Source organism: Lonchura striata, chromosome 1 (assembly GCF_046129695.1).
Source record: "Lonchura striata isolate bLonStr1 chromosome 1, bLonStr1.mat, whole genome shotgun sequence".
NCBI classification, from domain to species: domain Eukaryota; kingdom Metazoa; phylum Chordata; class Aves; order Passeriformes; family Estrildidae; genus Lonchura; species Lonchura striata.
Window position 1 is genome coordinate 51,629,086 of NC_134603.1, and position 12,566 is coordinate 51,641,651.

General features: G+C 36.7%; 1 protein-coding gene across 2 annotated transcripts in view; it reads left to right on the forward strand.

The window, feature by feature from the left end:
* Window positions 1-11,020, forward strand: part of ANKRD12 (ankyrin repeat domain 12) — a 59,112-nt gene extending 48,092 nt beyond the window's left edge. For both annotated transcript variants that reach the window (XM_021525174.3, XM_031504005.2), the window contains 4 exons: window positions 4,329-4,427; window positions 6,567-6,710; window positions 9,228-9,323; window positions 9,636-11,020. In XM_021525174.3, the coding sequence (XP_021380849.2) occupies window positions 4,329-4,427; window positions 6,567-6,710; window positions 9,228-9,323; window positions 9,636-9,821 (525 nt within the window). In that variant the 3' untranslated portion in view covers window positions 9,822-11,020. The remainder of the gene's footprint in view (window positions 1-4,328; window positions 4,428-6,566; window positions 6,711-9,227; window positions 9,324-9,635) is intronic.
* Window positions 11,021-12,566: the final 1,546 nt, after the last annotated feature.

The following is a 12,566-nucleotide window of genomic DNA, read 5'->3' on the forward strand; positions in this document are numbered from 1 at the left end:
TGAGAAACCAAAATAAATTATTAGGAAATTGGGGATTATTTTCATTAGAATTAAAGTGTAAGAAAAAGCATGAGTTTTGCTCTAAATAAGAAGATACTCTAAGCAATTCATTTTTTGTGTCTGAAAAATCTCCAATGCAACTGTTTTATTTAATTACTGTCACTTGTGTAAATGTACAATTTTGATAAAACTTTTCATGTTTCCTTTCAGAAAAAAATATTGTTTAAAAAATTAGTAATAGTTCAGATTTAACTTATCTATAGAATTTGCTTGTGTACACAGTTTAACGATTTTATTTAGTCACCATTGAAAATTGTAATCATAATAATTCCTGTTACAAATACCATAAAAAGGAGAATTGCTAAACCAAGGATCATTTCATTCTCAGAAATGAGTGTTTGTTTCTTGTACACGTTGTCCAACAAAGTGAAAATAAAGACTAAGCTTTGTCTCTCTGAATTATTAATAACATGTTGTTATACCTATAATGCAGAATTTGATAAGCAACTGTAAAATTACCTTTTTGTCATGTTTGTTTTGCAGTTTTTTCCTTCAATTCTCTAATAATTCTCTGTTAACCAAATTTTTACTCATCAATTGACATAGAGAGAAAGTAGATACCCTTTCTTTAATTATTCCTGTGTTACAGATATCCTTTGTGTAGGTCTGTGTGGAGACCATATATTTAGCTCTGACACTCTGAGTCTCGGAATGGTTGGTGTATGGAAAAGTATGTTTACTGTTTTCTGCACTGGAATTTTAATGATGCACTGTAGTTATCTGATGAACTTCAAATGTGCTGTAGGTGGGAACTAGGAGATGGTGTGCTAAAACCTTGTTTCCACAGCCTTGTCTATATATTGTAATTTACAGCCCAGATCACCTAAGGCTGAGGATATTCATGTATGAATTATGGCTTCCCTCTCATCAGTACAAATACAAAACATAAGGTAGGAGACATCAGGTCAGTTTAAAATTGAAGAAAAAAAATCTCAATCTTCTAACATTTCGATTGTACTTGGCTCTTGGCTCTGTTGCCTTTCAGATTGTTCCAAGTTCTACAGGGTTCAGTCATCTTTATCTGTATTGTCTCCTGAGAGGAGGTATCAGGATGATTCACTGCCAGCCTTCAATGGCTGTCTAGCAGATTTATTTCTAGTAAAGGAGATTCTGTCCAGTCTCCCTAGCGTTGCTGTAGAAGCTCAAGTGGTAAAATCTAATTTTAGGGGTATTACCAGAAACTTGTTTTCAAAATGCATGAAATAGAGCATTAGAGCAGGCCGGTTGTTTGGATGACATAGAAGAGTGGAGGAGGACAAATTGGCATTGAAGGTTTATGGAATGAAGAGTTGATGCTCTTGTTGTAGTTGTTCTGAAGTATGCAAGGCAAGCAGGAAAGTTGCTGATGGGTTTTGATGTGTTGGAGATGGGGAGGGCATGTCTTGAACATGAGCTCTAGCCAATCAAACCTGCTCTAATGGCTGGCTCCAAGTGAGGTGGAGCAGAGGCACAAGGCCAAGTTCTGTCTGGCTTTTCTGAGTGATTTCTCAGACTGAATCAGGCAGGGTCCCTTTGTTTCCCTCTCTTCTGTATGAAGTCTGGGCCCTTAAGAAAATAGTTCAATATTTTGGTTATGCAAAAAACAGAGAGCACCTTTTTTTGTGGTGTTCAGTTTCATGCTCTGTTTTTGCAAACCCAACCTCTGTGTTTGTATTTTCCCTACACAGTTTTTTGTGTTCTCTTTAGTAACAATTTCTTTGACTAGAAGGTCTGAGAGGCTCCTCTGGCTGTTCCTCCCTCAGAACCTTTAAGTCAGACTTTTTGGTCTCAAATAAACCAATTTCCTTTGTCTCAATCTGTGCTGTTTTCACAAGCTGGATTTCCAGTAGGTGATGTGCAACTGCCCAAATCCTATGTTCAGATTCCTAAAGATCTGAGGATCACTCTTCCCAAGTTTCCAAGAAGAGAGGAAAGAACAGATCATTGCATATAATTACTGTAACCAAACCTAACATTTAGCAGTACATTTTGGCAGATGCTGCTGGGCTGGGCGGGAGTGAAGAGTTTATGAATGTATCCAGTGGTAATAGGGATCTCTGGGGTCATGGAGACCTGTCAGTGTCACACAGGTTTGAACATAATCTTGTGTTCAGGGCTGAACATAATCTGCTGAAACAGAGTTCTACATGTTTATATAAAAGTCCACACAGCTCTGCTGTCTAGATGATCTGCTCCTTGTCAGGTTATTTCTGTGGTGTTGATTCTTATTTCTGTTGTAAAATTAAACTGTCTGTAAATTTAAGGGAATAACATTTTATAATATTTGAAATGTAATGACGTTACAAGGGTGAATGGCTTCAAACTGAGAGAGGACAGGTTTAGATTAGGTATCAGGAAAAAATTCTTCACTGTGAGAGTGGTAATGCTGGACCAGGTTGCCAAGAGAAAATGTGGATGCCACATCTGTGGAAGTGCCAGATTGGATGGGGCTTGAGTAACCTGGTCTAGTAGGTGGCATCCCTACACATGGCAGGGAGCTTGGAACTCAATGACTCCTGAGGTCCCTTCCTACCCAGACCATTCTGTGATTCTGTGAAATTGTTCAAGTGATATGGATGCTTGCAGCTCAAGTTTTTATTTCTGGAAAATCCAGGAGCATAAACCCAAAGGTTATTTAGATTCTCTCTTGTATCTTATCTGTGTGGTAAGCAAAATAATGGAGATTTTGGGAGATGTTTTAGGTTTAGTAAAAATTAAAACTTGATATTATTTACAGGCATCTTGTCTTATTTTATTGAAAGACAGTGACAGCACTAGTGTACTGTACCATGAATGCAAAGTCTTCAGGAAAAACTAGAGTATAGGGGGTGTATTTGTTTTTAATACTGATGTTTTATAAAAAATGGCATATGCCATAAACGTTGCTGGTTTGAGAGCCATACTGTTTTCACTAAGAAAAAGGAAGTCTATCCTATTCTGTAGTTTGAAATATGAAAAAGTTGAATGTCATTTTATGCCATATAATAATGTAAGGAATGAACTGCAATCAGGTATTCAGATTATGTTCTATAATTCCAGAGACATTGGCTAACTTCCAGTTGAGAAAAAATTGTCCTGAAAAAATTTTCCAATATAGTAATAATTCAGGCATTTCTGGTAGATAAATCACTTTGTTACTGGAATGTATAGGTGCAAGATTGTTACTAATAGTCTAGTTTAATCTATAGTGTATCTGTATTTCCATGATGGATTTATTACTTCTTGACAGTTGAAGGATCTATTTTATTGAAAAGACTTATTTATCTTTCTGCTTGTGTTATGTACAAGGTAGGGTATAGTAACTGCAGGTATGTACTTGAGCTGTGGTTTTTGAGTATCAGTGGTAGTAGGCAGTGTTTCATGTAATTTGAATGGGTCTTTCCAAAGCACTATCAGTGCTCTTACATCTGTCAGTTGTTAAAACTCATGCTGAACTGTCAGAACTGGCATAAAGGAAAGTAAACTTTAGGTGGAGTCTTAAAACTCCCAAGAAGTTTATTAGTTACTTCTCAAAAAGCATCTGATTTCTGCAGTTGCCAGGAGAGCTCCAGGTGCCTTGTCAGTGTTTTTCATGCAGCTCAGACCAGACAGTAATGTTTATAGTATAGCAAATTAGTAACAGCATTGATATGTCACTCAAGTTTGTGATTTTCTAAAATTACTTTCTTTTCAAGGAATAAAGTTTTTTTAAAACTTATTTGAATAACTGACAGGAAGGAACACTTTTTCAGGCTACTGTCTGGGTCTCTAGTCTGTTTTTGTGCTTTCCTGTGTTCTGCGTGATTGCAAGATTAGGAGTATGGTTGGTTATCTTTTGGCAATATAAAATGCTGTTGCTATTGTATGAATATATCAAGTGGTTTGGGGTGTTTTTAGCAATACTTTTTTTTACTTTGCTCTTGCATTTTACTAGGCAGTTTTTATCTTCTCAAAATGAACAGCTGTGTTTTAAAGAGTCTTTAAAATGGGAAGCAGGTTGTATTCTTCCTATATTCTACAGTATAGCCTTTTAAAAAGAACAGCTATGGAATGCTGATAATGACTGTTTAAAAGCACTAAACAGGTTGAAACTCCATTTTCACTTGGGTTTATTAATTTTATGATATGGAATCCTTAAAACTTTTTACTGCAAACACATTGAATTCACATAACTAATGGAAAGTAAAAAGCATTTTTCTTTAAAAATGCCTTGTTTATTGTTTCTTGGGGGTTTTTTAATAGATCATATGAGCAGTGCTAAACATGTTAACTACATATTCACTGTATTATTTATAAAATTTGTTCCACAGATTACACCACCTCCATCACTGTCGGACCCACTTAAGGAACTATTTAAACAACAGGAGGTTGTAAGGATGAAACTACGTTTACAGCACAGTATTGAAAGGGTAAGACTAATGTATTTTTTATGTCCTGGATTTAAGCTTTAGGATCTTTTCCCTTTTCAATGGAGAGACTACATTTTTCTCAATTTAACAATGTTTAGAAGTAATCTTCTTTTCTGTTCAAATGTATTAATTGGAGAAACTTTGGGGTTGGGGGGGAAGGTTTGAGCAGCTGTTTACAGAACCCTCAAGTTGGTAAGATAATACCTTTTTCATGTTAATTGCTCTGAGTTGTGTCCCTAGAGGCAGTGGGAAGGAACCTTCACACTAGTTTTGAAAGCTAATGATGGCTGTAGACTTCAGAATCAAATTGACTGAGTTAAAAGAACTGAAGATACAGTAAATTTTGTATTGAGAGGAGGCATGTGTGGCTCTAAGACTAAAACACGTTTGGCAATATTCTACTCAGAAACTGCCTAGAATTATATTAGAACTACATCTGTAGGCATCACTGATTTTGAGCACAGAAAAAGAGAAAATATTCCTAGTTTAGGAGTATTCTTTAGTTTTAGGTTGCCCTTTTTCCTTGGTAACCCAGCTTTAGATGCCAGGATCACGAGCCAGATAGTTTGTGGGCACAGGCAGGGTCCCTTTCTGACAGGGGTGTATCATAATGATTTCCATGTAGTTATACAAGGAGCTGCCACATCAAACCCAGTGGGATACTTTTTCAATTGACAATTTCAATGTGATTTAACAAATTCATCTGAGGGAGGGTTTTTACTTGAATTTAGTATTTCAGTGAACAGTATAAAATACAAAGCACAGAAATTGTAAATGTGGTTCAAATTCTGAATGAAATCAGTTGCAAATAAAAATATTGTGGCCAGCACGGCGAGGGAGGGGATTCTGTCCCTCTACTTGCTCTGGTGAAACCATACCCTTGCCCCAGAGTACTGCATCCAGCCCTGGGTCCCCAGCAGAAGGAGGACATGGACTTGTTGGAGTGACTTCAGAACAGGGCCAGGAAACTGATGAGAGAGCTGGAGCACCTCTCCTTTGGAGAACAGACTGAGAAAGCTGGGGCTGTTTGCCCTGGAGAAGAGAAGGCTCCAGGGAGTCTTCATTGGGGCATTTCAGTATTTAAAGGGGCTTATATAAAAGAGGGTAAGTGACTTTTAACACAGGCAAATAGTGATAAGAAAAGGGGAGGGGAGGTACAGTTGTAAACCAAAAGAAGAGAAATTTAGATTAGATATTAAGAAGACATTCTTTATTGTGAGGTGGCGAGTCACTGGAATAGGTTGCCCAGAGAAGCTGTGGATACCCCATCCCTGGCAGTGTTCAATGCCAGGCTGTGTGGAGCCTTGAGCAAACTGGTCTAGTGGGAGGTGTTCTTTTCCACAGCTGGAGGGTCATAGGTAGATAATCTTTAAGGTCCATTCCCGCACAGACTCTATGATTATAACCAAAGGAAAGGTGGTCCTTTTCCTGTTTTCTGAAAAAACAAGAAATATATTGTATTATAATGCACCTTTTTATTTTGATAAAAATTAGAGCCATTTTATTGTAGAGCACTAAACACATACAAACATTCTTCTGTGTCTTAAAAATTTGTGCATATTCCTAGTTATTTTGTTCATATAGGCTGTTCTTCAAATTAAATCCACTTTATACAGCTGTAAGTCAAGTTTTGTTAAGCGAGTTGTATTTTTCTTGTCTCAGTTTAGGAAAGAATATTTATACAAATGTGAATTTAGGGAGTTACTGCATGTTGTTTTTAAAAAATTATCCTGCAAATAATGTATTTCTGCTTCAGTTTGCTTGACCACTGTGCCTGGAGTAAAAGGCTTTATACAGTTAATATTCATAAATCTGTATCCCAACCCTATGCTCCTCCTACCTTTCATCTTTCATCACCCTCATTAACCAGGACTTGCCTCAGTAAGTAGAAACATTCAGCCATCAGTGGAGGCTGGGGCTAAGGGGAAGGTGTTTTCAGTTCTGACATCCATGGGACACACTGCTTCATCAAATTGAAATTTCTTATTTGATTAGAAGAACAACCCCTCCTACCTTCAGCAGCCCGTTTCTCACAGTGTTCAAAAATGTAAGCCCTGAAAAGAAATGTTTCAATTAGTGGTCATTTTTATGAATGTTTAACTCACTAAATGTATATCTATATGTTGATATCTTAATTAGGAAAAGCTTATTGTCTCTAATGAGCAAGAGGTTTTACGTGTTCACTACCGAGCAGCCAGGACCTTGGCTAATCAAACTCTGCCCTTCAGTGCCTGCACTGTGCTGCTGGATGCTGAGGTGTACAACGTGCCTCTGGATGCTCAGGTAAAGATTTGTCCTTCACAGCTTCAGTCAAAAAGGTCTTGCTAGCCTGGCTCAAGCATTCAGAGAGAATTCTGTTCCTATAGCAACATTGTCATTGATTTGCCTGGAATTAGGATTATGCCCACTATAAGTTGTTATTTATATTGGGCCTCAGTTGGGTGTACAGTAATAGGAGGAGATGGATGTATGTGTGTGGTTTTTCCATTTTGTACCATGTCTGGTTTTCTTTCACCTCCAGGAATTATGAGAAGATAAAATAAGAAAATTTTTCTACTAATTTTGTTACAACAACCAGATTTCAGTCATAAACAGAACATGTTTTTGAAGCTTACGAATATAGCTTAAACAAGAGCAAAGAAATTACCAGCATAGAAGATGACATCTATCAGTAATCCAGATAATTGGAATGCAGTAATGTGTGAAGTGATGAAATTGGTTTATAAAATCTGGAGATGTTTTGTGGATGTATCCACATTATGCTTTCCTCCTCTGTTCAAGGCAGTCACTAGAACTGTACCATCAGAAACAGATGACCAACAGTGAAATGTTGAATACCACCAGATGAAATAATCTTTTTCAGAATTATTTCAGGCTTCATATGGCTCACCTGTGCCCTGTTATTTATATGTTCAACATGGGTATTTAGTCCTGATTAAAACATAAAATAAGCAATGTGCTTCACAATCTGTTTATGTTGTATGGACTGTCACTCAAAAATTGGCTGCAGCTGTATCTCTAAGAGAAAATAATCTCATTGTGTTGGTATTTTGTGGACAGTTTTTCCAACTAACAAACACAGAACGAGCATTTGACACCTATTACGGTGGCTGTGAGAAGCACAAGGAGGAAATGTTGATGTTTTGATGTTGATGTTTTGGGTGTAATAAAAGTGTTAATGCATTGAATGTTGGGCATTTTAAAATGAAACACATACATTTCCAACATATGAGAGATTTTACATTAGTTCTGCAGCCCTTTTTAGAATTATTACAGCTTCCAGTGTTTCTTCAATCAGTGACTACATTTTTCCCCAGTCCTTGAAGAACTAGAGCTATGCCCAACAAGTTGATTCAGCAGGAGATAGCAGTTTATGGAGACTGTGTTGTCTCATTTTAAGCTTCATACAGATAAATTTTTAAAGTATAATTTTCTTAGTATTTCTAACTGATAGGGCAAAAATTTTTCTCTTCCAAAATTCCAAATATACTTCATTTTATTTCTGCTCCAGTTCATAGGCCTTGAGCTTTTTAGAGATGAGGGATACATGAGTTGTGCACATAACTGAATTTTTGTAGTTAACATTTTACAGTTCGTTTTAAGTAAGATGATTCTGTATTTGAATTTTGTGAAACAAAAGGAATCTTTTTTGGGGGAGAAGTTGAGGTGTTGTGTGTGCTCCCCAAGTATTGCCTTTTTTTTTTTTACTATCTATATAATAACAGCAGTAATAAAATGCTTCTCCTTCCCCCTCACTACTTCAACAGCTTTGTGTTTCAGTCTGTGGTAATTTTTCTCAGGAAATTACATTGCATATAATGTTCAGCAAATTATGAAATATTTTTTTTTATGTAATTGAAATCAATGTTTTATACTACCCACCTGATGGTTTGATTAAAATTTGTTTAATGGGAAGAATGTAGATGCATAAGAAAACATTGTCTTGTAATGCATTCTGCCATTTTCCTGTTACCCCATTAGCAAATACTAATTTTGTTCTCTAGAAAGGTCAATCTTTGCACATGTGGTTGGGCTTCTTTTTGTTCTTTCTGCCTCAGTGTACAGATTCATGCAGTGTCTTATTTTCTCCCTGAAAGAGGAACAGCAGTTTCTTGTATTGAGTGGTTATCATTTAAATGTTAGATTGGCATAGTCTGGCTTTAGGACTATGCATAGCATATATCTAGTTTTTCACAGTGGGCAGATGTGACATTCCATATCCTTTTGAAAAAGTTGGAATTTAAAAAAAAAAAAAACTATTTCATTAAGCAGGATGTAAGACAGGTCTGCTCCATTTTATAATCTCCTTTTGGGGATTGCGATGACAAAAATATTTTTAATTGCTTTCAATACTTGAAACTATAGTCAGTTAAATGAGGCTGCTTAATATTTTCTTTATTAATGTTTTTGCTTTTCCCTAAGGGATATCAATTTGATTTGTTACAGAATTTTAAAGAGAAAATAGTAATTTTGTGGAAGGATATGCCTTTTATTAGTTAAGACATTAAGGTATAAATCCTTAAGCCTTCCATTCTAAATTTCAAAATCAGAGCACAGTAAATAGCTTGAGGAAATCTGAAAATACTCATTTTTAGTGAGCAGCTAGCTCACAGTGGAAGTGTTGGTCAACATTTATACTTTCATATACCTTTGTACTTTGAATCTGTTTTTCCATGGGAAGCAGTGTTTGTGGGATTGTTTACTATTTATGTCCCACAGAGTAGGTTTTGTGTTTTAAAGTATCAGATTTAAAGTTTCAGATTGAATCATGAAGTTTTAATCAATTTTTGTTTTTTGCAGACTGATGACAGCAAAACATCGGTGAGAGATCGATTTAATGCAAGACAGTTCATGTCATGGCTGCAGGACGTTGATGATAAATTTGACAAATTAAAGGTACACTTCTTGGTTTTTCCACTTTAATTTTGTTTTGTTTTTTTATGTCAGCACGGAGATGAATAAAGAATAGATTTGTGTGCAGTATCATGGGCTTCTGTGGAGGCAACACAAAGGAAGGTCTGTCAGTATAGAAAAAAACCTAACTTTTGTTGCCGTGTAGTGTAATGGAAAATACTGCAGATTTCTAAATATATACTGGGGGAATTATTTACTATTACCAGAGAGGCTCTTCAAGATATTTCCTGTGTTCAAACTTGACGAAATATTTTTTCAAATATTTCAATAACTTCTTTCTCAATTTTAAACCAGACGTGCCTTTTGATGAGGCAGCAGCACGAAGCAGCAGCGCTGAATGCAGTGCAGAGACTGGAGTGGCAACTTAAACTGCAAGAGCTTGATCCTGCTACATACAAATCTATCAGCATTTATGAAATTCAGGAGTTTTATGTTCCTCTTGTTGATGTTAATGATGACTTTGAATTGACACCCATATGACAACCAGCACCATCTGGCTCACCCCTCCCCGTGGACAGCTAGAGACTGAGGTGCAGTGATGCACAAAGGTATTTTTCTTTTGAGACAGAGCACTTAATTCTGTGGAATACTACCTTTCTCCATAATTCAGGTGTTCCTACAGAGAAGTGTGGCACAGACACTTGTTCAAACACAGAAAATGGATGCTGATTTTAAATTCAGATTCCCAGTAACTGCTGTTATCTGTGTTTTAAAATTACCTGTAGATTTAGGGCTTATTGCTGAAAAAGATTATAAAACCTGGTGAGTTTACAGCGCTGGAAGCTGTTAATAACTAAAACATCCACCAAAAAGCAAACGATACTTAAAATCTGCTATAAAGCTTTGTATTATGAAACTTCAGTAACAGTTGGACTCCCACAGAAAAATGATGAGAAAACCTGTGGAAGAAAGTGTAAGACTTGGAGGAAAAGAATCAATCTTACTATATTTTGTAAATTACTGTACAGATTTCTTTTTGGAAGAAGATGAAGTATTGTCTTCATTTTTAAATAATTTATTTTATACATATTGTGCAAATGTAAATAGTCTTGTAATTAATGTTCAAACCTGTATAAAATAGATATTTTAACTGTAAAACTGTTTTTGTCTAATGTTTTATTGGACCAAAGGTGTCGTTTTTATTAAGTGTAGTGTGTTCCTGGTTGGCAGTTCCTTTTTGTATGGCATGCGTTTGATTTAGCTGCTTGTTTCATCGCCATAACTGTAAGAGGATTGAACTGTACTGCATGCTCCACAGGACTCTCAACTCCTTCCCTTCAATAACTGATACCTAAACTGTTGTAATATTTACAAAATCATACTTCATATTAGTCTGCTGTTGTAATGCCATACCTATGACTTCCTATACTGAAAATATTTTTGTGTAAAGCAAAAAAAACCCTTTTGCTCTTATATGGTGGTCTCGTAATAGAGCCTATTTTTTCCAACAAAATGCCTTTGAATTAAAATTCTTAAATTGTATATTGTCTATTTTAATATTAATCTATGGAAGGGATGTGTAAATAGTTGTAAATATAATACTTAATAAATTTTATTGGTCATGTTATTAGTTGGAATTTCTTCATATTGGAACACTTGATACATCAAACCTTAGCATTCCTGGAATATGTAAGGAGACTCAATGGAAAAATTAAAAAAAAATTCTCCATGTTGTGAAATTCAATACTTTTTTATTCTTAGTACTGTTAATGAGCAAACAGTTAATTATTTATTAGTAGGAGGTTACAGATATTCATGAAAAAGATTTATTACCCTCCAGGCTGTAAATTATTCAAGAAAGCTTGAGATCTGATGTCAGTGAAATTATTTCTGGAGGAAGTGAGGCTTGGGCAGGACAGCTGGTTACTCAGAATAAGAGATTTAAAATCCTTGATTTTGAACTGATTTTTAATGACTAGGTGAGCTACCACAGAGAACTTATTCCTTGGCTTATGAATTACCAGGGGGCATTTCCTGGGGCAGAGGGCAAACAGGCAGCGGAACAAGAGACTCTGTGGACAGCAGACTCCTTCCATCTGCACATCACTGCTAGTGCCAGTTTAGAATAAATAGTAACTCAAGCACAGTAAAGCCAATTAATATGTAGTTCCTGCCCTGTAACTTTTTTTTTTTTTTTCACTTTTGATTTGTTAGGTACCTGTGGAAGGAGAAGTTGTTCCTGCTTTTATTACAGGAATATCTTCCTGACCTTATTCAAAAGTGAAACTATTGAGGAACAAGCAAATTTCTTCTCAAAGTTAAATACTCTTCTGACCACAGCTGTAAAATCTTAAAATGCTGCAGAAATCTGTTTTATCTGCTTGAAAAGATGAGGAAAAATGGATAAAGCTGCAAGGTGTTAACTAGTAAGTGGGTACAAGTTACTTCTATCAGATACTTGCTAAAGTAGTAAAGAGTAACAGACGACTGGAAGTGGCAGAAATATGAGATAGGAGTAATTAAGAAGCTAGGAAAAAGAACAGAAATGAAACTGGGTTGCAGAAGTCTTGGCTATGCTAGAAAAGAAGTGTGTGACAAAAATACTTGGTGGCAGTATTTTGTAAGGAGATCTGAAGACAGATGTTTCTTAGTATTAGCCTGGGTCGTCTTTATAAGGAGAAACTATTTTCCAGTATCAGGGTCTGTGCAACAGAGCTTTTACAATTGCAACTTCTTAGTAAGTTTTATTACTCCAAATATTTCAATCCCACGGATAATAATCTCTTGGCGTCTGATTTGAATCCAAGGTTTGTTCCGGTTTTTGGTTTTCTTTTTTCATTTTCTGTTCTTTCCCCGAGTTTACTCTGTGGGATGATACCTCACGTGTTGTTTAAGGACACCAGCCTGTGGATTTACCTCATCAGAGTGGCAGGAGCTGGGCAAAAGGGATAAGACGAAATGCGGTAATAACGCGTTGGCGCGATTGCCCCGTTTCCCTCGCCAGAGTCTAGCTGCCTCCTGGGAAGCCCGAGAGCTACTCGGAGTTTCTGGGTTCCCAGCCAGGATCCTCTTGTGTTTTTCTTCTAGGGACCAAACTTGTTACCTTGGTCCCTTGGAGCTTGGCACGTGGGAGGATAAAGTCGCCGTCCTGCCGCGTTTTAGAGGTCCTGGGAGAGGTTGTCCGGAAGCCCAGGGTCCCCTCAGAGTGCAGGGAGCCCCTGGCCTCCCCCGGGCACCTGCACCTTCTCAGCCATCGGGGCAGCTCATCGCGTTCCCCTCTAGCGC